Source organism: Solea senegalensis, linkage group LG16, assembly GCF_019176455.1.
Source record: "Solea senegalensis isolate Sse05_10M linkage group LG16, IFAPA_SoseM_1, whole genome shotgun sequence".
NCBI classification, from domain to species: domain Eukaryota; kingdom Metazoa; phylum Chordata; class Actinopteri; order Pleuronectiformes; family Soleidae; genus Solea; species Solea senegalensis.
Window position 1 is genome coordinate 18,419,039 of NC_058036.1, and position 26,439 is coordinate 18,445,477.

Here is a 26,439-nt window from a genome sequence, read left to right on the forward strand (position 1 = left end):
AGCAGTCGCCAAAACATAGATATCAGACCAGTCTGACCCAACGTTCTTGGCCCATAGCTCGTCTATGGGCCAAAGTATGGCAGAGTTATTTGAAAAATGTCTTCAATAACATCCTTCAAAGGCCAAATGTTGGATAATGTCACAGAGGCTGACAAATATGAACAAAAAAGAAGAAGACATTTTTATGTTGATAGCAGATGTTGGGGATGAGAACAACAACAGTACTGCGGCTCACCAGAAGACCTCTGGATTTCAGAGAGCAGTATTAAGGACCTTGACTAAGAGAGACCTTCGTATCAGCCTACCTCGCCGTCACCGTCTCTGGCACTGTCCTCTTCCTCTTCATCGATTTGTCGCAGGAGCTCAGCCAGGCGTTGTTTCTCTGCCTGGGTTAAAAGCATTTGCCCGCCATCGCCACTTGCTAACTATTGCATTAACCGAAATGCGGGGACAAGAAATAATTATAAAATCGTAACATAGAAAAACTACATTTGTTTGACATGTGTCAAAGGTTTAGAATATGACTGTCTCTTGAACAAGACAAATATTTTCCTCAATGGAAAAACAAACAGTGAGGAGACTTGCTCTAAGTCATGTGATATACCGCAGCGCAGCATTTGCCCCAAGTGAACTTTAACATACCTCAATGTTTCTCTTGACAAAGTCCTTCTGTCTTTTCTTGCCTCTGGAAGCTCCACAGTGGCTGTTTTCAAATTGTTCCTCTCCAGTCTCAAGTGATTCTTCTGAGTTGTCTGGACTCCACTCGTCTGTCAGAAAAGGCACAGCTTTAGATTCCAATGGATAAACATTATGGGGAAAAGCACATGTAAGATTTAGGAATAACATTTGATGGAGAAACTTAAAAACCACATGTTTCAAGCCATTTCTTCTTAGTTTCTGCCATCTGATGAAAGAGTCAGCAGTTGCCCTAAACAATTCTGAAACAAGTTGAAATATAACCAATTTATTTACTGCTACAAGGTGTAAGAGTGGTGGAGAAGTGGGTCTCATTTGACTAGAATAGGTTAAAGCCCTGATGATTGTGTATTTGAACCGAGAAATGCATTTCATTTGACCAGGCCGCAAGATTTTGATCAGGAAACAAGAAAATCAGTGGTGAATATGCTGCATATTACCTTGCAAAATTAAAAATGCATGTAGATACAGTGTTATGCATTCACCTCAAGAAAACTATACTTATATTATACTGCATATCTGCACCAGCCAACAGAAAAAAACAACAACCTTCAGTTTCCTGAGCACATGGCGCCATCAAGTGCAAAATCTCAACAGTACAAGTGAGAGCATCAATCCAAAAATGACCAAATGGGAAATGTGCTACATGTGTGCTGTGTTTTCTGTCATGTTCATTTTCATTGACTCACTTTGCTCCACAGGTTGGCCGTGTGTGTCTTGATCACAGTCAGGAACCTGTGTTTCAAAGACGGCTACAAAGTCGTCCTCATCTTCTTCTGTTCCTTTTGAGACAAAAAAACACCCTCCAGACATGTTCTACACGTCGACCTTGTTTCTCATCTGTTGTTTATGCTTACCACTGGGTGCCTCCAGAGCTAAAAACAATCTTGTGTTCAAAGCTTCCTGAGCACTTTCAGAGTGACCATCGGGCTTATTCTGCTGCAGAAAAGCACTCCATTACAAGATCACACCACAATAATAATGTTATTAAAAGCACTAAGCAAAGCACAAAGACTGCATCTACCAGGAGTTCTTGCCAGAGTTTTGTTTGAAGCTCTTTTCTTTCACGTTTGGCTTCTTTTTCTTTGAAGATCCTTTCTGACAGTATTTCATCGAGATGTTTCATTTCATTAATGGCTCTTTGAAGTTCTAAGCCTTCCCTCTCTTCATCCATGACGCCAACGTGACTCTGACCTAAAAGAAGTGCAAACAGGGGTTTTGTACAGTGTGAGGGAACTTAATATCAGGACAATTATATATTAATAATCAGGGTTTACGTCTGGGGATGATGGATAATATTGATCTTTGTGAGGAAAATTGAACTCGGGCACAAGAGGCAAAGATTCCCAGGTGAGGCATATTCATAGAGCGCTGGGTCAATTCTTTCTTCACATGCATACAAGAAGAACGACTCCTTACAACCAAGATATGCAGATCATCTCTGAATGCACAACATGTCAAACATTGCAGGAGACCACCCTGGGTTATTAGGTGCCCTGTGTACCTAATAAAATGGTCAGTGGGTGTATACTATGACACATACCTTGGTCAGGACCACTGGCTGTAGAACTGATTGTTTCCTCACAGCTGCTCTGGATCTACAAAAATTGTGTTTTCTAACATTAATACTGGCTGTCAGGCTCGGCCTCGAGTTTTGTTCTGCAAGTGAACAATGTTTGCACAAATACCTGAATATCTGCAGCATCGTTGCTCAAAACAACAAGGGCAAAGGGAGTTGTAGGACACACTCTGTCACTATGAGTCAAAGACACGCTGGACACTCGGCTACCTGTGTGCTCACCCGATGCAGGTCGGGAAATGTCATCTAAACTCCCTCTGATAATTTCCATCCTGTGATGTTCCTATAAATACACAACTGTTATTAAATAGCGGACCGCTGAATGAAAACTATTCCTCCGTTTCCGCCGAATGTTTGGTAACCATGGACGCAAACACTTCCGGATGTTGGTTACTATGGCTGCGGGGCTCCTCAGCTGAGCAGCTTCAATCGATGCCGCTAGTTAGCATTTTGTCGTAGGTGACAACAAGTTAGCCGTTAGGGAGCTAGCTGGCTAGCGGTCAGCTGTAGCAGAACCGCTCAGCTCGTTAAATGATATGTTTACTGCTTCCGCTGTATCTTTAAATGTCACCGCTGTGGCTGACATATTGCTCATATAAGTGTACGAAAGCAGAGGGGGAGGTTGCAAGGCCGTGTTTTGCGGTAGGTAATAACGAGCAATTTATAATGTCTAGCTAGCGTTTGCAAGCTAAGGGTAACTGTCCTTACGCTGGACACCAGTCTGCGTTTGTTCCGCTAAATAACATCGGTTGCGCAGTTGTTGGCTAGTAATTACCAGCACTGTTTATCAGGTATACTTTAGCATGTTTTGTTTGTGGCCTTGTTATCTGCAGCGCTGTCACAGCTCGTAAGGGAGAGGTGAGAATGGGTGTGTGTGTAGCCACGAAAGAACAAACGTAAGACGAACCGTGTGTGACATGTAAATATAAGTATTAGCTACAGTGACTGACTTAACAAGATTGAGTCTGAACAGTGCGAGGGGAGTGTCCAATCGACAATAGCCTGCTAAATGCTAATAATACCATTATTGTTATTTTCTTCCAGTTCTGTCATTCCACTATTCACACACCTCGCAGCCTCTGCATAGTGCTTGTGCCAGTGTGTCAACACATGCTCAAAGCTATATTCGGCTGGCTTTTCATGATAATGATAAATGTATGCCTACCTAATAGCCTGTTTCCCCCCCATCTCACCAGGTTGAATAGACTCTGCAGGGGAAGATGTGCAATGGAATGACAGAGTCAATATCAAAATCATTTTTGACCCACTCCTCTGCCACTGAACAGTTGTTTTTGTTGTTGCTGGGATTGACCTTTGTGTCTACTGGGAGTGGATCAGGTAAGAGACGTTGTGGGTTATGTGTGCTTTGTATTTTCCGTGTACATCAAGCAATATTAAATGTGCTTGCAAGGACATAAACCAAATAGGTCAGGGAGTCCTGGCAGTTGTTCTACTTTATGATGGTATTTAACTCCTTTGATGGACAAGGGGAAGAGGAAAACAACACACTGCAGCTTTTACAAATTTGAAATAGCAGAAAACACAAAGAAATCAATGTGGCAAAACCAGTAATAACATTGTATTATTGTATTATTGTATTATTTTTCTTCATCATGATTAATTGCAGAAATTCTGTACATATATATATATATATATATATTTTATACGGTGGCCCTAAAGGGTAAAACACAACAACTAATTAATTAAAAGACATAATTTCACAAATGATACAGGCAGAGGGATTCTGTGACACAGAGTATCAGCAAATGTATTTCTCACTATGTCACAGCAGAGCTGCAGCTACATATATTACTAAAGATTTCCAGTCTTTTTCACAATGTCACATTGTATTCCAGTTTTTTTTAGTTGTATACGCTACTCAACAATCATGAGCTGTTATTTAAAGTGTGACAGCAGATTGACACCCCCTTGCTTTCTCTCTCTCTGCTAACAACCATGGGTCTTCACTATGAATCTTGTGTCAAGCCATGCTCAAAATATTTTGAATATTTGTATCTTTAATTGTGCTTGGAAAAAAAAACCCCATGAGATTCACAGAATTGTGTCTTCTCTGGTCTTCTCTCAGGATGTGTGAGGCCATACATGGTCCAGAACAGCTGGGTAAACCTCACAGAAAACAACAGGGGTTTGTTCCCTGTGGGCACAGTACTGCAGTACAGCTGTGACCCTGGTTACCTGCCAGATGGACCCAGCATCCTCACCTGCACCACGCTGGGACGCTGGACCTCTGAACCGCCTCACTGTATACGCAGTGGCGGTACGATATTCAGTCCACTGCTGTCTTTTCTGACCTGTAGCATAAATCGTCAGTCTAATTGAAATGGGCCTGGTTTTTAATACTGTATATTGTGTGTTATTCCTTCATCAGCATGTCTACCCCTCACCAAACCTGAGAATGGGGGCTACACTTGCCACCCATCTCCTTGTCGTATGTTTTCTCACGGCTCTGTGATAGAGTTCTTCTGTAATAAGGGCTTCATTCTCGATGGAGAAGATAACTACCTGACCTGTCAGGATGGACAATGGGATGGTCCAATGCAGACCAACTGCATAAGCCAAGGTTGGTCACTCCTCACAACTCATGTCTATCCACAAGTTTATGAATTGGTCTTAAATATCTTCCTGTCAACAAACGAATACTTGATGATGTATATTTAGTTTTGTTAAATGAGTTTCTATTTCTTTCACTTGTTGTCTACTATGATTTGTTATGATGTTATTGCAACAGTGGCTGTAGCTACAGGCAAATAATAAACAGATACTAACTGTTCTTAATGTTTTTTAAGGTTGTATAAGACCCTCCATGGTGCAGCATAGCTCAACAAATCTTACGGACACCAACAGAAGCTTGTTCCCGGTGGGCACAGTTCTACAGTACGACTGTGACCCGGGTTACCTGCCAGCTGGCCCCAGTATCATTATCTGCACCACACTTGGACAGTGGTCCACTGAACCCCCTCTCTGTATTCACAGTGACGGTAAAGACGAAGCTCATACCATGTCTGCATCATATCATAGTCAACTTGTTGTTTTTATTTAGTTGTTATTGCTAATAATAAGAATATCAAACCTACCATATTTATGTTCTCCCTGTGTTTATATGCATTGTTTTTTCTTGCCGTGGATAGTATGCCAGCCTCCATATGAGCCAGAGAACGGAGGCTACACCTGTCACCCCTCACCATGCGCAAGACTTTCCCACGGCACCATTATTCAATATTACTGTGACGAAGGCTACATTCTGAAGGGAGATTATAAATTCCATACGTGTCAGTTTGGAAAATGGGACAACCTAATGCCAGTCAGCTGCCTCGTGGAGCAAGGTAAGAAGTAAAGACTTTTTACGTACTATTCAGTAAGTCATTTTATGACATGTTCAGTCCATATTTGAATTAAGCCTGTGTTTGCTATTGAAGGCATAAACCTTTTGAATGTTGTCCCCTTCTAAGGTTGTATAAGACCCTCCATGGTGCAGCATAGCTCAACTAATCTGACAGAAACCAACAGGAGCTTGTTCCCCGTGGGCACGGTTCTACAGTACGACTGTGACCCAGGTTACCTGCTGGACGGTCCCAGCATTCTTACCTGCGGCGCACAAGGGCACTGGTCCTCTGAACCTCCTCGCTGCATACGGAGTGACGGTACGAGCAAAAACCCCTTCAAATATGTCTGTGTATGTCATTCTAATTGTTTCAGTTCAAAACCAACTTTCCGTCGAGTCATTCTAATCCAAATACAAAGGATCACAGAATTTGACCGACATAAGCGCACACACGTATGAAGCCTGTCAAAAACAACCAGTCATGTGATTAACAGACAGACAAAAACAGAGCATCACAGTCGTCCAGGAGGGAGTAGATAAAAGCTTAAATGACTGTTTCGGGCTGTCTTCTGGTAAGCATTTGGGTCTTTTTTTTTGTCTGTGGACACAGTTGATGACTGATTTTAAATTTGAACTTACAACACTAACATAGCCCCATTCCTGTCTATGTTTTTTCCTATGAACAGTATGTCGGCCTCCGTTTGAGCCAGAGAACGGGGGCTACACCTGCCACCCCTCCCCTTGCCAAAGACTGTCTCACGGCATTGTGATTGAATATTTCTGTGAAGAAGGTTATATTCTGAAGGGTGATTATAAATACCTTACCTGTCAATATGGGGAGTGGGACAGCCAAATGAAGCTCAGCTGCCTAATGAAGCAAGGTAATTAAGATTAGATGATAACATTTGAACTACGAAATGAATCATTACAACGTTCCATACAGATAATCAGTCATTTGTCCTACAGGCCGTGATACAGCTTTACCCCTGGGGATGCCCGCATTGTCCATAGTGGCATCCACAGCCAGCTCGGTTGCCCTCATCCTGCTCCTCGTGGTGCTGTTTGTACTTTTACAGCCAAAGTTCAAGTCCCTGCACCGGTGAGCTTTTTTCACACCCTGCGTCCTGTAATTAAAAATCTTGGAAGTTGAGACATTTAAATGTCACTCTGGTCCTTTCACACATAGACGTGATCCGGGTGTATCTGGCCAGCCCGTGTCCATCATGGTGGAAGGAGTCCAGGTGACCCTGCCCTCATATGAGGAGGCTGTAAGCAATACCGGCACCTCAACTTCAGCGCCCACCTCTGAGTCTCGAGTGCAGATAGTGCTGTGTGAGGGTCAGCATGCCACAGCGCCAGAGGCCGGCCCCTCTAGGCCTTCTTCCCTGAAACAGCAGCATTCCGAGATGACTGTGGTCCACCCTATACCACTGTCCTCATCCTCCTCATCTCCTTCACCCTCCTGGGTTTTGGAGAATGCAGGCGCTACCGCTCCCTCGTCCTCGCAAAGAAGGACATCTGCAGGCAGTGACCAACACAGCCTTTCTCTGGACTCTGAAATGGACTTCCCTGATGGTAAACCTTAAAAGTGATCTTTATATAAAAGATGTAGAACAGTGACCTTAAGCATTTAATTCCACTTCAAAACGTCCGAGTGCATTGGTTGTTAGAGTTTCCAAAACACGAAAATAAGATGCATCAACACCTGTCGTTACACTGCATACATTTTCACGTGTCATTACGATAGCGGTGGAGATTTATCATATGATGAGATGAGATGACAGGACAACAGTAACAGACTATAAAAATAATTCATTTTAGGATTAGGATTAGGCAAATTGGACAATCTAAATTGACCGTAGGTGTGATTGGCACCCTCATGTGGACTATAAAGCAGTAGACGATAGATGGATGTTTACTTGATCTCCGATGACATGTCATGCCAAATATAATGATCTGTTTTCCACAGATACACCATTACTGAAGGAGGCTTGAATCGTGCTGCAACCTGTGGACTTACCTTAGACAACCAGAGCTGCACGGGGTGAGTGGCATGCCTCTCACCAGTTTGTCAACACAAGACAGTCGACACAGACCAGCCTGGCTGAAGAGGCTCCGGGTGAAGCTGTGCGTCACTTAGAGGAACGGTTTTCTCTCGCCATCCCGAAAGGAGAACAGAGAAGGGATTCTCATGTAGATACGTGCTTAAATTTTCCATAGGGATTCCTACATTGCTCACGTATGTCTAGCGTCTGCAGCTCAGTTTGATAATGTAGAGTAAAAAAAAAAAAAAAACCTTTTGAAGGAATGTGTCTGTAAAGGCTAAATGTTAGAAGAAAAAAAAAAGACATGTATGTTTTTGAATGGATTAGCAAGCTGCAAACTCATTGAGTGAGCTATTAATCTCATCTGCATCTTGTTTACGGTTGCTTTCCTTTAATCATTTGGGACATATTAGAAAAGATGCATGAACGCCAGGTAACCTAGATTGCTGTCCATATCCTGTAGATGCATTATCTTTTTTGTGACGTGACTATACATCGTTATTTAAATGTTATTAATAATGACTCGCACCATTCCACCATGTCGTTGTACAGTATAAGGCCTCTTGTTTGCCGGAAAGATCACTCTTTTTTCTGCCATCAAGGGCAAACAATTTGTGATGAATTTGTTTTTGGGCGGGGGCCTGTATTTCACACATGTCGTCCCGAGCACTCTTCTTCATACCCTCTCCCCCAAATGGCCTTAGCTTTCCACTTCTATGCACAGGAGTCCGTAATATGTACCGTAAGGAACTTAAAGAATGTCAGTGAAACGCCTCCACTGCTTAGTGACCATGTGTGTTTTGCAGACACATCACTTGTACACTGGAAAATATTATCGTCTTAATTTATTCAGGCTGCTCCGAAACTCCTGTTTTAAGGAAACGAAAATGTGTGTTTTATTTATTTGTGTCCAGACTGCTGTTGATCAGCCATGGCTTATTTTGATTCTTCCAAAGCTCTTGGAAAACGTAAAAGAAGGTCTTCTTTTTTTTCTTTTTCTTTTTTTAACTTTGCTGCTTCGTTTTAAGATTCTACTGCAGGCACGTTATATGTGACACTGTAAAGGTTGCCGGGGAGATCGACACAATAATAATTATGCGTATAGCTTAGTGTAACGTCAGTGTTCTCTTTGTTTTTACTGTCCACTTAGTTTACTTTAGAGCTGAGAAGTGTATTTTTTCCTTTATTGTGAAGATGGTATTTTAATATATGAAAAAAAAAATTAAATTAAGTTTGCTCTGTATTCTACGATGTGATCATTTGATTAAATATCATTTGAGATGTTCGAATTGCCTGTATGCTGTTTTTTATGCTCACCAGAATGCTAAAAATGACATTAAACAGTGCTACAAAAATATGTATTCAGTCATGAAATAATCAATTGTTTAGGTTGGAATGACTTCAATGTTTTCTGGGAGCACAGTGACTCATTTTTTTTACAGATTTAAGGATCACGACGCAAACGATGCTGTCATTGGCCACGCGGACAACTTTCACACAGCTGTCCACTGTTGGTCATCATCATCATCGTCACCCAGACCATAACATGATTGACTGTAGATCTGTAGATGTGAACCAGGTACTCTCCACTGCCGCTAACACCACACATCCTCTCTGAATATGGCTCTTTTAAATGTTAAACCTCTTCTAAATGAGTACTTTTTTATTAATGATTTTGATGTTGGATTATATCAGTCGTATGTTTTTGACTGAGATTTGGCTTGACCGTGATGGTGATGACGCAAACATTGAAGCTTCGCCACCTAATTACCTAATTTTACATGAGATGCAATGCAAGAAAGAGAGAAACTCATGTTTAAAAATCAGACACAAAACTTAAAACATCACCGGTAAGTGCAGCTCCTTTGTCATGAATGACTGATTCTGCTCTTAGTTCTATCGTGATGTGAAGTGAAGTTAAATATCTAAAAAATGAATATCAGTCAAGCTTCAGTTTAATATTTACTGTGCAATACATTCAAAACAGCATTACAGTATTATAAAAAACAACAACACAGAACTATCAAAAATAGAATAAAATTGCACCCTTTGCAATTTGCCAATTTTGCTCTAAAATATGTTACATTAAATGAACCCCATTAATAATAATACAAAAATAAGCTCAAAGTGCTTCACAATAACAGGAAAATAAAAGCATATAAAACAGTAAAATACAACACGGTGGATTAAAATAGGAAAAGGCTCATGTCAAGACGTTAAAACCCTGTTTTAACTTTAAAATGAACTAAAATTGCAAATAAAACACAACACAGGGTGGAATAAAAAGGAGCTAGTTAAGATGTTTTAAGTCTTCTTTTAAAAAAATATCTAGTGAGCTGGCTTCCCTGATATCCAAGTGTAGTGTGTTTCAAAGTTTAGTGGCGTAAGTAACAAAGGCAGCATCCCCTAATGTCTTTCAACAAACCAGCAGTGGACGATCACAATGTTCTTTGCGGTACATATGCTAACATATGGACCCATATGCTCTCTCTTCCTGGATCTGGTTATTAAACGAGCAGCAGAGGTTTGGATGAACTGAAGTCTGTCAGTCTTTGGGCGGTCAGTGAAAAGTACATTACAATAGTCAAGTCTGCTTGAGATAAAGGCATGTATTAGTTGTTCAGTATCTTGAGTACTAGAAACTAAGATCTGGATCCAATACAATGCCGAGACTTGTAACCTCAGGGTTAATCCTGGGAGCTACTTTCTCCAAGTTAGTGGACGTTGCAAGTATTAGTTTTTATACAATTATTGTGTCAGTAGTCAGGCCTGCCAGCGTCATCATCATGGCTCCCCTGGTTTAATGTCAACATTGGTGTACTCTTGCAAATCTGAAAAGGGACAGACAATATTAGTTTTCTTTGTTGTCAAACACTAATATGTGTGCAGCCGCAGGCTCCCCCCCCCCCAAACCACAAAGACAGCTGTGACATTTACCCTCAGCTGGCGCCGTGAGTGTTTGGTAACATCTGAAACACAGGATCAGGAGAAGGGCCTCGACGCTCTGGAACGTCATGTAGATCAGTGGGAAGAGAAACATGGGTCCGATGACCTCCAGGGGGAAAGCCACCTTCAGAATGGCAAAGCACAGCTGAATGTTTTGACACCCTGTCTCCATGGAGATGGTCCTCCTGCATCTGAAAGACGTGAGTAGCAACGTTTTATTAGTTTTTGTGTTTCCAAAATACATGAAAAAATTGAAACGGCTTTAAAATTGCAGGCATTCTTTCCATGTTTCAGTGGATTTTCATTCTTTTTTTTTGGCTTTTGACCACTATTGCATTATTTACAAGTGAGTTAAAGTACTACATGTTCAATTTGACAAAAGGGAAACATATTATAATCTGTGAAGAAGACACAGATCAGTATATGTGGTGTGCGTTCACATACGGAGCGCTGAATCTGAAAATAAGCGACAGGACATATCCCAGGATGTAGCCAATCCCCGGCATCAGTGCGGCCGCTGTCAAATTATCTGGTGTGAGAACCTTCCATAGGAGTTCTTTGACGGCAACGCCACACAGGATTACAGCCAGGACGGAGAAGAGGACCAGGATGCTGAAGCCGACCTGTGAAAGCATGTCACAAGAGTTCTGAACATGGCACCTCTCTATCAAATGTGTTGTATCTTACTAAGAATGGCTGCGTCTTACTTTTTGGATCACCGCTGTGTACTTTGGCTTGTAATACTTGATGGTTATGCCAATGGCACACGGCACCAGCGTGAGCACAAGAGTCGTGACGATGCTGACGTACGGCACGGCGTGTGTCAGATTGGCAAAGCCTTGACAGTAAATGTAGAGCATTAAAGGCATCAGACCCAGGGCTGCGAAGCTGGAACAAGTGGTCAGCACAATGCTAGAGGGGGGGTGTCAGAGAGAAGAAACACTGTTAGCCTGACCTGTCTGAAGGAAAAAGACATTTTGTGCAACAGAAAGCTCAATGGCAGCAAACTCTTCTCACAGTTAAAGTAGCCATATGTGACAAGACAGTCAGTGCTTTTACCCTTCAAAAAAGTTACGTTAACAAACCTAGAGCATCAAAATGTGCTCATAAAAGTTGTTCTTTTTATATTTTAAATCAACATCAGTCCTTTCCATACATATCAAATACATCTTTTTAATTTTAAACCCTTAAATTGCCAGGTTTTGTCAAACCGCACATTTCATTTTATGGTCTAAAAAACCCCACAATAAATTAATTATTTTCAATGTACTTCATGTAAACTGGATTATCAGCAGATAAACATTAGTTCATTTTGCATACATTTTTTCTTCTGTGATGTCAGATTTCATAAAGTGCTCACATTGACACACCCAGAGCACCAAAATGTTCACGTTTTATATTCTTTTATATTTGAGCAGGGTCAAAAATAGTGATTTAAGTGGGTTTCAATGAGCAAATTTTGGCGCGTAGGTGTGTAAGTGTAAGTATTTTAAGATAACGTTGTTTACAATGCACTAAAAACAAAAAAAGTACATGATAAAAATTGAGAACATGACCTGGCATACATTTTTTAACAATATGCCAATAGGTGTTTGCGTTAAAGGGTTAATAAGGACTCACCTGAGGTTCATGTCGCCCTTAATGGCCAGGGTAAAGATGTTGGATAAGGTTCCCCCTGGACAACAGCCACATATGAGCAAAGTCACAGCCTTTAAGTCGTTCATCCGTAACCACTTTGCTGTACAGAAAGCAGTGAATGGCATGATACCAAACTGGGCCACCAGTGCAATGGCTACTCCTTTTGGCTTAAATAAATGGTCCCTAATTTTCGAAATCTCCATCGAACAACCGAGAGATGTCATGGTGATGGCGAGGACGAGAATGCTGAAGACGTTCATCACTTTGTTCTCGATGTTTAAGGAGCCCAGGGTACCAGAGCTTCCATTGCCCGAGGCGTTTCCTTGGCTGTAGACGCTCATGCCTCCCGTGTAGAGTGTTGTCATGTTCATCCTGGCATTCCACCAGTCTTGCTCTGTTTCGGGGCTTTCACCTGTCACACAGTGCACAGTGCATTATTTTAAATAGTTAGAACTGCATTTTAACATGAGTCAACTGCCAGATATTGGAAGTTATTCTGGAAAAACACAAGCACTTAGTTCCAGGACATACTCTGGTCCTTTCATTGTTAGATTAAGCAAATATCCAGACATTTTGCTAAGGTTGACATAACAATTTTATCATACACGCAAAGAACAAACTGTTCTATATTCTCAATATTGATTTAGTCTAATAAGTCCTATTTGTAGCTACTGCACAAATTAAATGCATATTGAATTCAACTGAAAATAGAACTTAAAGTTCTGATATTCAGGTTGTTCCTTGTGCTGCTCGAAACAGATGAGTCTGCAGCTGAGAGAAGGGGGGGAATAAGTCCACAGAAGAAGTAGTCGTAGTCCAGAAGAATAAGATTTAAGTCCATTCTTTTCTTGTGTTTAATTAAAATAGAATTGATCAGAATACGAGAGTGCTGTAGTCCTCATCTTATCCTCCTAAAAACAGAGAGATCATAACATTCCTACCTTTTTTCCCCAGCTGGCTTCAGCAGCTTCGAACTGTGCTCCCAACTCTCTTGTGTGCATCTCTCATCACAACTTTGTCCCCACCTCCTCTGCTCTGTGCACGGCACCCTTGCACCTATGAGCTGCTGGTTGTAAAGTGGCTCAATATTTGTTACCTTATGATCTAAATATTAAATGTTGTACCTAAATGGTAAATATAAAATCTAAATGGTTAAACATAGATATTCAATCTAAATCTGAATGTTAAATCTAAATATACATGTGCACATTCACGCAGTCGGTAACTGGAAGTACCAGAATAAAAGCTTCACGTGGACTGTGTTTATAGAATCAAATATTGAATTAATACAGGGTGAAATTAACGTATCAGAGAATCAAACACTTGATATATTCAACAAAAGTTAACAAACATTTGTGTAAATGTGAAAAAAGTCACAAAAACACTTTTTTTATTATTCGGAGCTACTTGTGGCAAAGTGTTTTCAGCTTGAGCCACTGGTATGCACCGCCTCTCTGTGTCACATGGACTCATGCTAAGCACTGTTGTTGGAACTATCCCTGCCATGCACTGGGGTGTTGATGTTCAGACTTCCAGGGAATCCTATGCCAATTACAAGAACCCCCCCTTTCTTTCCTCTTTTTTCAAGCACCGTGGGAAAGTTTGCCATCAGTGGGCTTTGATAATGACGAGTGAATGATATTGCTTCTGTTGTTCTGAAGAGGCAGTATGTTCATTTGGCCTCTCACTTGTGTGGACTTGCAATTAATATGAAGCAACCAGGCAGAGTAGTAAATTTGCTTGGCGGAGTTGCCAGTCGGAAACAAAAGGGGCCCAGCCTTGTGAGACTGGGGTGCTTTGTACACCGAGACATTTTATTTGCACCTTGCCTAACAGATCACATGTGTAAAACAAGGCTTGAATGTTTTTGCACCAAACTACGGTGTGGTGCAGAGAGTTATTAAAGGGCCAGTAAGGTCCGCAGTTTGATTGAGGGCCTTCTTGTGTGGTGTTTGCATGTTGCCTCCGTGTTTTCTCCCACAGTCAAAAACAAAACATGCATATGTTAATTGGCTGTAGTTGTGATTCGTGTTTCGCCTCTATGTGTTTGTCCTGTGATGGACTGGTGATCCCAGCTATGTCAGCTGGGATTGGCTTGGCCCCCCCTGCGACCCTCATGTGGAGAACAAAGCCTCTTTTTGAGGAAACTGAACAATTTAAAAGGTCCAGTGTGTAAGAATGTACAGGAACACGTGTTGTCGTCTAGGAGGTGATATAGTAGTGCAACACAAACCCACATAGAGTACATATACACACAAACCGATGCATGCCATGTTGTGTACTCAATTTTAAGTTATGTTTTTCAGTTTTTTCTTTTTCCAAAGGTGTAATTAATTATATTTAATTGTGACTAAAAAATCAAACTCTAATGCATTTATTTAATTAATTAGTTACATTGTGGTTTTGTTTGAGGAATTTATGCCATTACTTGGTGTATTAAAAAATAGCTAGGCAATAATCTGCTGTAAAAAAAAGTCTATAAAGAATATAAATGTCATATAATTTTCAAACTCGAACTATCCTTTAAAAATGTTGGAACACGGTTCATAAAACAAATGTTTTATGAGTGACAACTATGTTTTATCTTGTTTTATGTCCACTTTATCTTGAAAGTGGAGCTCCATTGCATACCAGTGTACACTGTGGTGGGCGTGTCTACTTCCGGCGTCTTGTGGGAAATGTAGACTAGTCTCCAGAAACGGCAGGCGTGTTAAGCAGGCGCCATGTCGTCAAACGACTCCATTACCCACAATGCCGTGTTTTGTGGAGCTTGCGCCGTGTATGTTTTCCCGTCCATGTGTAGGCGAATCACGTGTGGGGAGACCCGTTGAGCGTCATGTCTCTGCCGTAGCACAGCGCTGGGCTACATGTTTATGATTTGCTTCAAGTTGTCGTCCGCACTTTGTTTTTGACAGCAGCCTGCTTTTCTTTTCCCGTACCTAATTTTTCTAAAACGAAGAATGAGCGAAAACGATGACATCGAAGTCGACAGCGATGTATGTGCTTGAGTTTCCTTTAGAAGTAGCTAGGCAGCTTGTTAGCTAACTTTAAACATGTCCTGTCAGTCTGCGCTGATGTAGCTAATGAGCTAGCTTAAGGGCTCTCGGCTAACACCACCGTTTTAGACAAAACGGGGAAATGTGTCGGGGCTCAATAAGCAATGTGTTCAAAGTTAACATGCTGGGCTCTGCGGTGAAATGGAGCTGCTGTGCTTAAGCTGACTGATATCGTGTGTTCTCGTGTGTCAAAGTGTTTCACACACACTGACAGGCACTCACTCCCGAACGTCCGTGTTATTGCCACGACCAGCTGTAAAACGCAGTGTTGAGGCAGGAGCTGCAGGTGTTCGAATAACATGATACGACAGTGACGCTGATGCAGGCAAGGTCAGCTTCACTGAGTGACAGGGCGACCGTATGAACACTGCTGTGTCCCCCGAATTAATTACTCGTCATTGGGTGATACCAATGTTGTTTTCGCGGTGCTGAGCATCTTCTTTTTTCTTTTTTTTTTTACACTGGATAGCTCTTGACTCTTATTACGGATAAAGTGGTAATCCCTTCACGTCAGCCCACTGCTATATATAGTCATCTTGTTGTCTAGCTAACAGGGTAAAACGAAGGGCTGCACGACAATAGAAAAGTATGCAATTGTTTTTGAGTATTGCAATAATACAACTTGCAGACACGTAACCATAAGTGATATAAGTAATACATTATTTCCAGTCCAACCACACAGTTTTTTTAAATACTTGAACATCTTAATGCCCCCCACTGGAAATATTGTTTTACCCTTAAAAAACATATCCGTTTAAACAAACTCAAGTCCAAATAAAAATAGTCTCTTGTTACAACTACCTAAACAATTCTCTTCTAATGTCTCTGCCCACTGAGTAGTTTGATTATGAGGGTGTGCTGGGCTGCCTTATTGGCAGAACATTTTCAAAACAAGTATCTACCTTTTAGTGTATCAATTGTTATTGTTACGTAAAAGGATATCAATTTGGATATATATCGTCACCCTTCCTCGTGTAATATGATTATGAACTAGTGCAGATATCTGTATTTTAATTAGGAAATGAAGACACTGTTAAGTTAACAATCCCTGGCGTCACTACTTGACTGAGGGGTCAGTGAGATAAGAGATGCCATGTTCAAGACTTTATACACTTTGTCCTCTATGTTGTGAATGAATAGAGAAATCGTAGACTTTTAACTTTTCACAGATGTTTTCTTCAGTTAGACAGATCCCGTGATGTACCTATTTGATGCCCTGTTAAACTCATCAGATATTTCAACATCTGCCTACAGTGTCCATATAAAGGTTTTTTGTTGTTGTCTGTTCTTGGTGCTTTATAGCAGTTGAGCACCTGTAATCTTGCCTCACTTGTCTTGTCTAAACAAAGTTTCCAGGTCAAGTATTGTGACAAATTTGTTGTCATTGCAAAGACAAAAAAATTAAAGTAAATGCAAAGGAAACTGTGTTGAATTTAGTAAAATTAGAACTAAAATCTTGACTGACTGTGGAGTGTCCAGGAGCTGTGGCTGTAGTTACTATCTCCACTGTCTTTACCACATTACCACATTGTTGTCCAGTCATGTACTAGATAGAGTGGCATCTTTGTTACAAGTTGTTGAACATAAGATTTGACTTTTTGGCGTCTGTGGGTTCTGTTCAGTCTGGTTAAAACTTTAGATTCAAGAGTCAAGATTTGTGTCTGGCCCACAGGATGAATTTGTTAAAATTTCACTTTATGATTAGAATTTAATCTGAATGTAGAACAAAGGAAAACAAATTCAGAGTTCTTGTTACTTATAGGTTATTATGCTATTATTTTACTGGTCTGGCCCATTTGAGATCAAATTGTGCTGAACTAAAATGAGTTTGACGCCCCTGGCGTATGAACTCTGAAATCTGTCAACACTACAGTATGTTTTTTTTTTTTTTAAGCAAACATTTCTAGGACACCTAATACCTAAGGATACAACTCCTTAGGTATTTGAAGCTGATATATATACTGAATCTTTTGTCTCATGCATCAATAGAATAGCAATGGAAATCATGTGACAACCGCTTATGACTCATCTTGTGTCCTTTTGCAGGCAGACAAGCGAGCACATCACAATGCGCTGGAGCGCAAACGCAGGGACCACATTAAAGACAGCTTTCACAGTTTACGAGATTCTGTGCCCGAGTTGCAAGGGGAGAAGGTGAGAGGAGAGAAATCATGTTTATAATCAACACTACATGGAGATTTACATGGCTAATTAGTTAGTGCTGTGTCCAGCTCTGTTCACATCTAGCTTTTAAATTCTCAGTCATCATTGGGCCACATTAACATATTCCACAATGTACAAATAAAATACGGGTTAACCAGCCTCAAAATACAAATGAAATATGTGCCCACATTTGTTGACTTACAATTGTTCTGTTTATTTATTTACTTCCTTTAAGTTTTGGTAAAAGAAGTACACAGACGTGTACACTTGCAGTAAATACTCAGCATTGTTCATATGATATGTAAAGTTAGTATTATTACTGAAATGTGCTTTACCAAACTTTACCAAATTGTACACGCATGAGATGTTGATCCCTGCGTAACTGTTGGACCAGTTGTTCAGGTGAGAATAACTTGTTGTTGCACTTGAATTGAAAAGACACTACAGCGTTACTCCATGGCTCTCTGAAATTTCTGCTGACAGAACTCTGTTAAACAGGCGTCCCGAGCACAGATTCTAGACAAAGCAACCGAGTACATCCAGTACATGAGGCGGAAAAACCATACTCATCAGCAAGACATTGATGACCTAAAGAAGCAGAATGCTCTTTTGGAGCAGCAGGGTGAGTGAGCAAAGGGTTTGTGACACAGTCTGCTGTGTGTAAAGAGTATTGTGTTCATCACTGTGTTGAATGTTTGCAGTGCGTGCATTGGAGAAGGCTAAGGGGAACAATCAGCTCCAGGCGAGCTACTCGTCTGACAGCAGCATGTACACGAATCGCAAAGGGAGTGCAGTGTCCGCCTTCGATGGCGGGTCCGACTCGAGCTCTGAATCGGAGCCAGACGAACCTCCCAACAGGAAGAAGATTCGCGCAGAGCCCAGCTAGGCCTGTGAATCTCGCAAGCTCTCTGAACTGACTCTCTACCAGCCCCCCCGGCTAGTCTTACCTGTCTGCATCCAGTTCTGCCTTCCTTCACCAGTCCAGAAGTCGAGGTGGCGACTGAGTGAGAGAGGTGCTATTATGTATAAAATGATTATACTTTTCCTTATTTTCTTCTGAAAAGCACTCCTCTTGTGGCTGAGGAATCAACTTTTAAGGCCTCGAGGTGGCCATGCAGCTTCTGAAGGAGTACCAAACCCTTGATTACCATTTCATAATCTAATGTTGAGAAGACAAGGTGTGAGGTTTTAGTAAAGCGACCTGTTCCTTTTTGAACATCCTCTGTAATTCTGTGCAGCAGTTGTCAAACTTTTAAGACCTTTGACACAATGCTAATTAGGGATAGCGCTCCTTTTTAATAATGATACTTTTTCAAACGAATGTGAAGTTGCTTTTGAAAATTAAATATTTATGGTATGCCCTGAAATGAGTCCCTCTACTTATGGTGATGCGCCAAAAAAAATCATTTCTTACACTTATATTCTTCTGTTTGGCTTAAAAACACAGTGAGATGAACAAGTTGACCTGTTGTTTTTCGTGGATTTTTCACAGGTTCAACTCGTTATTTCCTTCTATTTTTAATAGTATTGTTATTCTTCAATAAAATGTGCGTATAAAAATGTCCCTTGATGGATGCTGAATGTTAAAAATGCAGTTACAGGGCAGTGTTGTTTATTTTTGTCAATGGCAGTCCATGTTGGTGTGTAGTATATATAACACAAATAGTGCGTCAGTTCTGCAAAAGAAAAGCTGTCTCTTCAAATATTTGTATATTTGTTTATTTGTGTTCTGTTTTTCTTAATGAGTTAGATACAAGTTCCTGAATATTGTAATTCAGAAAAACAACCCCTCTCCCCCCAAGTGAGTACAATACGCTTCTGTAAAATAGTGTGTATGTAATCAATATTTGTTTTCTTCAATTCCTAGAACTTACAGGTATGTTGTACATACTACCAATGGTTGTCTTGCAAGTTAAGGCAAACCTTTATTATGTAAGTATAAATAAAACTATTTTATCCTTTTGGGATGTATTTGTGATCCGGTGTTTTTCATATATTTTTTTCCCCCACACAAGCTGGTTTGAACTATGCAAAACAAATTACTTAATGTGATTGACAATTTGCTTTTCTCCAAATGCACAGTTAATTTAGAGCTTTTTGTACATTTTCATAATCCGAGTGTGTGTGTAGTGCTGTTCTCTTACATAATGGCTGGTCTGAGGACCTGTCTGTGGTGTTTCAGCTTTGGGAGGTCACTCCTCACCTCACTGACACTCCCTCTAAAGGAGGCTACCTCCTCAAGGATGCAGGTCGTGTGTTGCCTTCAAGTGCCACAGGAAAAATGCACGACGAGTGGCGCCATCAGGTTGTGTCGCATTCAGGAGGATTTGTAAGTATGTTTGCAAGTAAGTGTACAATTTTTTTAAAAATGGAAATTGTTTGCTTTCATAGCTTTTGTTTGTACTTTAGGGAAGAGCCTTGCATTAAGGAGGCTGTCATGTTTCTTCTGCAGCAACTTCTACTGTGTGAATTTCGGGTTTTTGAAGCAAATGCTTACGAGGCGGACAAAAGGAACAACTTATCTGATGAGATTGGAAAAGGGGAGTGGTAGAGTATGTCTACTTTTGTTATACCTGCACTTAAATATGCACTGATATATTTAGATCATTACAACTATCACCTTACAGAGGATAATCTGCTGCTAACTAGTGGTCGTTTCTGCCACTTACATAACAAACATACATATATATTAGACATAATAAGTCATAATTATGAGAAGGTATCTCATAATTATAAAATACCAAGACATGGGATGTTACCTCACAATTATGACTTAGCATCTCCTAATTATGGGATATTATCTCAAAACTATGACTTACTATCTCATGATAGTGACTTAGCATCTCCTAATAATGACTTAGCAACTCATTTTAATAACTTGGAATCTCATGATTATGGCATATTATCTCAAAATAGTGACTTAGCATCTCATAATTATGGGATATTATCTCACACTTATGACTTACTATCTCAAAATAGTGACTTAGCATCTCGTAATTATGACTTGGCACCTCATAATTATGACTTAGCAGCTCATAATTATGGGACATTATCTCAAAATTATGAATTACTATCTGATAATAATGGCTTAGCATCTCATAATTATGACTTGGGTATGCATAATTTTATTTTTTTCCTTGTGGCGGGAAACCGGCTTCCATAGTTTAAGCCATTTACAAATGTATCAACTAATCAATTAATCTTAGAAAATAATCGACAGGTTACTCCCTAAATGGAAAAACTATCATTAAAGTCACAACGTTGCTGTGAGTTTACCCCGAGTGAACGTGAGAAGAGAGAAGTTGGCGTTTCCCGACGGTACGTGAAGGCAGCGCAGTGTGGCCCGGTGTGTGGAGTCATCATCAGTCAGGAGTTTGACGGGAGTGTCACTCTCTTCCTCCCGTATGTTGGAGCTGTGTGCGGGTCGGTCATGGCTAAACAGTACGACATTCTGTTCAGGCTGCTCCTGCTCGGGGACTCGGGCGTCGGGAAGACGTGCATGTTGCGCAGGTTTACGGATTGTGAATTTGATCCGTCTCATATTTCCACCATCGGTAAGACACTCACCAACAGGTCCGCGGTGAAAACCACCTGTCAAACTTATCTCATGAGTGCGGGTCAGTTGCAGGGTGCACCACACACACACACACACATCACATAATTCACACACACACATTTTGTTTTACATAACTGGATTATTTTCAAATAAATGTTTGTAAGAATTTCCTGAAATTCCCCCATTTTGCCATAAGAAGGCCTACTTAGTCAACAGGATTACAGAGTGCAAACAGCCTCAGGTCACAACTGAAAGTGACTGAACAACATGTCAGCACCAGCACTGTGGAAACGACACTTTCTCACTGTTAAACACATTAATGAACAACAATAAACAAATGCACTACATTTTCTAATAGAGTTAACACACGAAAGGATTAGAGCTGAACAACTTCTAATATCTAACTTCACATAAATGCAATGTTATGTGATATATAATCCTTGTATACACTAGATTGTTGGTTATTTTATGCCTATACTGTATTTGTTATCATTTTAATAGTCAACATTAGTCTATATCGTACATTCATAGATGTGGAAATGCACATTTCTTATTTATTACCCTTAACTTCACTCTGTGTGCTGCTGTGACAGTAAATGTCTATGTTATGTTATTGTTATATGTGATTAATCTGTTGATTATTTTTTTCGTCACGCAATTAGTTGTTTGCAGAACAGCTAATTGTCCACAAATTAATTGTTCTCACTTGTAATGATTTCCTTGTCCTGTGGAGCGCATAATATAGAAAGTATTCACATTTAAGAAGCTTAAAAAACTTGTTTTTATAATTAAAATGAACACTTGAAACAGATGAATTGATTTAGTAAAGGATAAATAAGCATTTACTCAGGAGCCTTTAATAATCTGACATGTGATTGCATTAATGAAGCACATTTTTTTGTGGAAACTAACTGATTTACCTCATCTTATTTTATTTCATTTTATCTTGAAGTAAGGTATGGGTGTTTTAACCTAAAGAAAATCTTAAATATGTACCAGATAAGTGGGTCATAGACCGTATTCATCATTTCTTTAAAAATGCAATGATTTAAATGCTGTCGATTAGAGTCAACAGTTAAAAAACACACAATAAACCATGTAAATTAGGATTTTTCACTTGTGAAACCTGTTTTTTTCTCTTTGCAGGAGTTGATTTTAAAATGAAAACATTAGAGATAGATGGAATTAAAGTGCGAGTACAAATATGGTGAGTAAAACTTCTTCTTTTCACTATAATGTTATTATTATTTCTTACTATTATCTTTGGTTTCCGTGCGTTTGTCTTGTGCACAGGGACACAGCCGGTCAGGAGCGCTACCAGACCATAACCAAACAGTACTACAGGCGGGCACAGGTGATCGCTCGACATACAGTGTGTTTTGAGATCAGGTGACTTTTTTACTTTGTGTCGCACGGCCGTAGTGTTAACTCCGTCTGTGTGGATCGTGTGCAGGGCATCATCTTTGTGTACGACATCACGAGCGAGCAGTCCTTTCAGCACATAGCGAAGTGGGCCAGCGACGTGGATGAAGTAAGACAAATAAGAGTGAACCTGTGCTGCAGTCGATGGATTCCAGTGAGTGACAAGTTGCTCATCCCCCTCCTCCTCCTCCTGTCTTGTCCTTTTTGTTTTGCAGTATGCGCCGGACAAAGTGCAAAGGATGCTGGTAGGAAACAAGTGTGATGATGAGCTGAGGAGGCAGGTGACGCAGGAGCAAGGGAGCAAGGTTCGACTTGGGCTTTACTTTACTCTTTTACTCAATTTGTATTTGTTTTTTGTCAACAACAACACCTTTCCATACAGTTATTTTCCTTTCCAGCTGTGTCGATATTCATTTAGACGTTACGTTAAACAGGGGTCCGCTGCAAAACCCACAGAAAATCATTTGGGGCAAAAAAATATAGATGCAATATTTATCCCTAAAAGAAAAGAAGAAGAGGAGGAAGTTCTGATCAAATAATTTGAATTAATTCATTCTAATGATATGTTGTAGTTACTATGTCAGCCTTTTTTCTTGATTATCGGTTGTATTGTTATTATTAAGGTTCAGTTGCCAAAACCAGCATGTAAAGGCAGTAGTATTATTATATTAACATTTAAGAACAATAAATGCAGTAGATCTATTATCTCAGTATCATCATTAAAGTGTTATTGTTTTGCAGCACTCTGATTCACTTTAAATGCTAAATGGAGTGCCCTTGAAGTATAAGACAAGTATTGTGAACGCTCCATTTGGGTGAGGTGGGATTCGCACCTGCGACATTGGAGCTTTGCTCCAAATAATGCAAAAACTCTTCTACAGCTATCGGCGTGTGGCCCTAAAAATAGTTCTTTCAAATATTGATTCAGTGACTCGTGTTTTTGTTGTGTCAAGAGTCAAAATGCTCCTCATTTCCACTGTGCTGTCCTGTATTTATTCAGGCTGCAGGCGTTGTTTTGTTCTAACTGCCACATAACGTGGCTGGTGGGTGTGGTTTGCACATTCATGAGGTGTCTAATAATCACTCAGACGGGCAATCGTCACACTTGTAAATACAGTGCTAATGTGGGAGGAAAATGATCTGGTTTTCTTATCTGTGTTCCTTCACGGGAGAAAACGGGACTAAAGCTACCGTGTGTGTGGTTGTTCTGACGACGTCCCCTCTGTGTCTTGCAGCTTGCACAATCCTATGACATGGAGTTCTTTGAAACCAGTGCTTCAAACAACAGCAACATTCGCGAGGTAGTCCTAAATGTTCTTAAGTTATGAGGAACTCCCTGTGAGCATTTTTGTGTGTCTTTGTATTCATTGTTCTTCTTCCGTCCTCCATCAGGCATTCACTCGTGTGACAGAACTGGTGCTGCAGGCTCACAACAGAGACGCGGACAACTTGTTGTCGTCGCTGGACGATTATTTAGAAAAGGAAGAGAAGGGGAGTAAAGACGCTGTCAACAGCTGCGCCTGTTAGGAAGCCAGCCGCTCCGTGGAGGCTGATACCTACAGACGTTCACCGTGATCTGACTCTGGCACTCTGGAGGTTTCATCATTTCATTGATGGTGGTAAATGCAGTTACCAGTGGCTACCAGCAGAGGGCCACTTTTGTTGCCTGATCACTTCACCTGTTACCAGTTGAGGCAGGGACGGTTATTGCTCTGGCCCTTTTTAGCATTATTTATCAGAAAACACACACTCTCCCCAGTGTTTCTCAGTGAAACGCAGTTTTGCACAGTCTTTCTTGTCGCTTTCAATTTGATCTGCCTTCTCTCTATATCAACAAATTCACATATGTATATACTGTATATATATATATACATATATATGTGTGTATATATATGTATATATATATACATATATATATATAAATATATGGTGATTTTATAATATTCACGTTCAGTGACAGTTTTTATGCGTGTTAATTTTGTTATCTCGAATGATTATTCTATGAATGGGACTGGCACCACCTACTGAATGCTCCGCTGTGAAGCACCTGCTGCTTAATGTAATGTTTCCCGGGTCTGCTGCGGTGCTACAGCCACTGTCATTTAACGGTCATTGTATGAATTCTGGGGAAGTTGTGTTCAAGTTTTGTATTAAAACGTTGTGACTTGGGCGTCGGAACTCTGCTGAGTCACTTGATTTGGACCGAGAGTGAAGACAGTGCGCACCAAACAGCGGCTTCATTCATTTTTAATCTCCTGCTCTGAATGGCGGGTGAACACGTTTTAAGTTATTGATGACTGAGACACCTGATATGTCCTGAAATATTAATAATAATGATAATAAAGCCAAATGAAGACTGTATAACGCGTGTTATCTGAACACGTCCGGTCCGAGTACACACATTCATGCTTGTGGTGAGAGGATTCAGTTGATTAAAGACATTTTTAATCATCCCATTTCATGAATACTGACTCTGTTCTAACCCGCTGTAAAAAATGCAAGAAACTCCATGTGCTTATTGTGATTTATAACAAACATGAACGTGAATTTATCTGAAAACTCATGAAGAGTGTTGTGTGTCAAGTGCCGATCAGTTTCCTCCAGGGCAATTTGACACCTGAGTCACCTGAGTGACCCAGTGGCTGGATACTGTCTCACACACACACACACACACACACACACTGAGATCCCAGTCTGCCACCACCAGTGTGGAGTTCACAGGAGACGAGGATGACGTTCATCGCCAAGACCTTCTACGACCTGAAGGCCACCAGGCTGGAGGGCGACGTGGTGGACTTCAACGTGTTCCGGGGACGCGTGGTCCTCATCGAGAACGTGGCGTCTCTCTGAGGCACCACCACCCGGGACTTCAGCGAGCTCAACCAGCTGCAGAGCAAGTACCCACATCGCCTTGTGGTCCTGGGTTTCCCCTGTAACCAGTTTGGATTTCAGGTCAGTGGAGCAGCCGAGGCATGTAGCTACATATGCAATTCTTAAATGTATTGTTTATCTATCTACAGTATTTCCTTTTCCCTTTTATAGTGCATGTGGGAGGCAAAGCAGATGTTCAAGACACATTGAAATCCATTGTTTGAACAGGATCTGGAGAGTTGACACTCCCCATATCCTGTGTAGACTGGATTAAAAAAAAACATCCTCCACTATTTGCTCTACACAGACATTATGCTCCAAGCAATTTGTTTACTTGACACCAATATAACTCTGATTTCAACTTCATAACCGGCTCCAAAATTGACTTTGTGAGCTGGAAGCAGGAGGCCGTTGAAATGAGAATGAAACACTTGTGTTTTCCAGGAGAACTGCTCCAACGGCGAGATCCTGAGTTCACTGCAGCACGTGCGTCCCGGCGGCGGCTTCAAGCCCAACTTCACCGTCTTCGAGAAGTGCGACGTCAACGGGGCAAACACACACCCGGTCTTCGCCTATCTGAAAGACAAGCTCCCCTATCCGGATGACGACCCCAACTCCCTCATGCTGGACCCCAAATTCCTGGTCTGGAGCCCCGTCTGCCGCACGGACGTGTCTTGGAACTTTGAGAAGTTTGTCATCGGTCCAGAGGGCGAGCCGTTCAAAAGATACAGCAAGAAGTTCCCCACCGTTGACATTGAGCCTGACATTCAAAGACTGTTAAGATTAACTAAGACCTAGTTTCTTAGTAGATTATCAATCATGAAAGTCAGGTGCTGAGACGCCGTCCTCCACACTTTTAAGTCTTATTAAATGAGGGTGATATTCTTAAAAAAAACACTGAGGGAATATTATCTGAGGCCTTGTAAGTGCTTAACAGTAGTGGATGCATGGATGTGTCATATTTTGTGGAAACATGATTATCAGTGAAAGTGAAAGAGCAGTATTTCCTGTAGCATGCTTTGGTTCCTTGTCCTATTCTGTGGCCTGTCCAGCAGATGGTGCTACTGATCTGATTACACATTCAAACAAATGTGTTACTATGCATTTAAAACATTAAAAAAAAA

The 26,439-nt window shown here is 40.8% G+C and overlaps 6 protein-coding genes across 15 annotated transcripts in view; 4 read left to right on the forward strand and 2 right to left on the reverse strand.

Annotated features, from left to right (window-relative positions):
* The window catches only part of fsip1 (fibrous sheath interacting protein 1), a 28,049-nt gene extending 25,417 nt beyond the window's left edge, over window positions 1-2,632 (reverse strand). The window contains exons 1-7 of one of the 6 annotated variants that reach the window (XM_044047518.1): window positions 2,385-2,632; window positions 2,240-2,294; window positions 1,721-1,890; window positions 1,554-1,635; window positions 1,386-1,481; window positions 643-785; window positions 306-425 (exon numbers count right to left, since the gene is read on the reverse strand). In XM_044047518.1, coding sequence (XP_043903453.1) covers window positions 306-425; window positions 643-785; window positions 1,386-1,481; window positions 1,554-1,635; window positions 1,721-1,890; window positions 2,240-2,294; window positions 2,385-2,546 — 828 coding nt within the window. In that variant the 5' untranslated portion in view covers window positions 2,547-2,632. The remainder of the gene's footprint in view (window positions 1-305; window positions 426-642; window positions 786-1,385; window positions 1,482-1,553; window positions 1,636-1,720; window positions 1,891-2,239; window positions 2,295-2,384) is intronic. The other 5 variants (XM_044047515.1, XM_044047513.1, XM_044047514.1 and 2 more) reach the window with 5 other exon arrangements.
* Window positions 2,633-2,711: 79 nt separating this feature from the next.
* Window positions 2,712-9,020, forward strand: LOC122782922 (sushi domain-containing protein 4-like). Of its 2 annotated transcripts, XM_044047511.1 has the most exons (12): window positions 2,712-2,917; window positions 3,472-3,613; window positions 4,362-4,553; window positions 4,665-4,856; window positions 5,083-5,274; window positions 5,425-5,619; window positions 5,746-5,937; window positions 6,113-6,190; window positions 6,305-6,499; window positions 6,585-6,717; window positions 6,805-7,193; window positions 7,588-9,020. In XM_044047511.1, exons 2-12 carry the CDS (start codon window positions 3,496-3,498, stop codon window positions 7,611-7,613), a joined length of 1,902 nt encoding a protein of 633 aa, XP_043903446.1. In that variant the 5' UTR covers window positions 2,712-2,917; window positions 3,472-3,495; the 3' UTR covers window positions 7,614-9,020. The 2 variants fall into 2 exon arrangements, with proteins under 2 accessions (XP_043903446.1, XP_043903447.1); XM_044047512.1 differs by lacking the exon at window positions 6,113-6,190 and having other exon boundaries at window positions 2,715-2,917.
* Window positions 9,021-9,940: 920 nt separating this feature from the next.
* Window positions 9,941-13,266, reverse strand: LOC122782604 (sodium/bile acid cotransporter-like). The gene is made up of 6 exons (XM_044047019.1): window positions 13,189-13,266; window positions 12,230-12,659; window positions 11,317-11,521; window positions 11,054-11,232; window positions 10,601-10,800; window positions 9,941-10,494 (listed from the first exon to the last, which is right to left on the reverse strand). The coding sequence occupies exons 2-6, from the start codon at window positions 12,616-12,618 to the stop codon at window positions 10,448-10,450; spliced, it is 1,020 nt and encodes a 339-aa protein (XP_043902954.1). The 5' UTR covers window positions 12,619-12,659; window positions 13,189-13,266; the 3' UTR covers window positions 9,941-10,447.
* A 1,786-nt stretch (window positions 13,267-15,052) lies between these two features.
* Window positions 15,053-19,444, forward strand: LOC122783178 (protein max-like). Of its 2 annotated transcripts, none has more exons than XM_044047826.1 (4): window positions 15,053-15,243; window positions 17,350-17,457; window positions 17,950-18,088; window positions 18,168-19,444. In XM_044047826.1, the coding sequence occupies exons 1-4, from the start codon at window positions 15,208-15,210 to the stop codon at window positions 18,350-18,352; spliced, it is 468 nt and encodes a 155-aa protein (XP_043903761.1). In that variant the 5' UTR covers window positions 15,053-15,207; the 3' UTR covers window positions 18,353-19,444. The 2 variants fall into 2 exon arrangements, with proteins under 2 accessions (XP_043903761.1, XP_043903762.1); XM_044047827.1 differs by having other exon boundaries at window positions 17,965-18,088.
* Window positions 19,332-24,332, forward strand: LOC122783175 (ras-related protein Rab-15-like). Of its 3 annotated transcripts, none has more exons than XM_044047822.1 (9): window positions 19,332-19,398; window positions 19,649-19,811; window positions 19,919-21,020; window positions 22,169-22,229; window positions 22,316-22,376; window positions 22,476-22,553; window positions 22,660-22,749; window positions 23,680-23,745; window positions 23,837-24,332. In XM_044047822.1, exons 3-9 carry the CDS (start codon window positions 20,699-20,701, stop codon window positions 23,969-23,971), a joined length of 813 nt encoding a protein of 270 aa, XP_043903757.1. In that variant the 5' UTR covers window positions 19,332-19,398; window positions 19,649-19,811; window positions 19,919-20,698; the 3' UTR covers window positions 23,972-24,332. The 3 variants fall into 3 exon arrangements, with proteins under 3 accessions (XP_043903757.1, XP_043903758.1, XP_043903759.1); XM_044047823.1 differs by having other exon boundaries at window positions 19,649-19,795; window positions 19,876-21,020; XM_044047824.1 differs by having other exon boundaries at window positions 19,649-19,795.
* On the forward strand, window positions 24,324-26,436 carry gpx2 (glutathione peroxidase 2). Its single transcript, XM_044047825.1, has 2 exons — window positions 24,324-25,396; window positions 25,760-26,436. Exons 1-2 carry the CDS (start codon window positions 25,175-25,177, stop codon window positions 26,111-26,113), a joined length of 576 nt encoding a protein of 191 aa, XP_043903760.1. The 5' UTR covers window positions 24,324-25,174; the 3' UTR covers window positions 26,114-26,436.
* The last annotated feature ends 3 nt before the right edge of the window (window positions 26,437-26,439 follow it).

Bases quoted from the DNA above. Each gene is read 5' to 3' on its own strand.
- LOC122783178 (XM_044047826.1), top strand. From the start codon at position 15,208: ATGAGCGAAAACGATGACATCGAAGTCGACAGCGAT. The intron at 15,244-17,349 runs GTATGTGCTTGA...GTCCTTTTGCAG, and splicing joins ACATCGAAGTCGACAGCGAT to GCAGACAAGCGAGCACATCA. The intron at 17,458-17,949 runs GTGAGAGGAGAG...TTCTGCTGACAG, and splicing joins CCGAGTTGCAAGGGGAGAAG to AACTCTGTTAAACAGGCGTC.
- LOC122782922 (XM_044047511.1), top strand. From the start codon at position 3,496: ATGTGCAATGGAATGACAGAGTCAATATCAAAATCATTTTTGACCCAC. The intron at 3,614-4,361 runs GTAAGAGACGTT...GTCTTCTCTCAG, and splicing joins GTCTACTGGGAGTGGATCAG to GATGTGTGAGGCCATACATG. The intron at 5,938-6,112 runs GTACGAGCAAAA...TGTGATTAACAG, and splicing joins TCGCTGCATACGGAGTGACG to ACAGACAAAAACAGAGCATC.
- LOC122782604 (XM_044047019.1), bottom strand. From the start codon at position 12,618: ATGAACATGACAACACTCTACACGGGAGGCATGAGCGTCTACAGCCAA. The intron at 11,522-12,229 runs GTGAGTCCTTAT...CCCCCCCTCTAG, and splicing joins AAGGGCGACATGAACCTCAG to CATTGTGCTGACCACTTGTT. The intron at 11,233-11,316 runs GTAAGACGCAGC...ATGCTTTCACAG, and splicing joins ACACAGCGGTGATCCAAAAA to GTCGGCTTCAGCATCCTGGT.
- LOC122783175 (XM_044047822.1), top strand. From the start codon at position 20,699: ATGGAAAAACTATCATTAAAGTCACAACGTTGCTGTGAGTTTACCCCG. The intron at 22,554-22,659 runs GTAAGACAAATA...TTTGTTTTGCAG, and splicing joins GGGCCAGCGACGTGGATGAA to TATGCGCCGGACAAAGTGCA. The intron at 23,746-23,836 runs GTAGTCCTAAAT...GTCCTCCATCAG, and splicing joins ACAACAGCAACATTCGCGAG to GCATTCACTCGTGTGACAGA.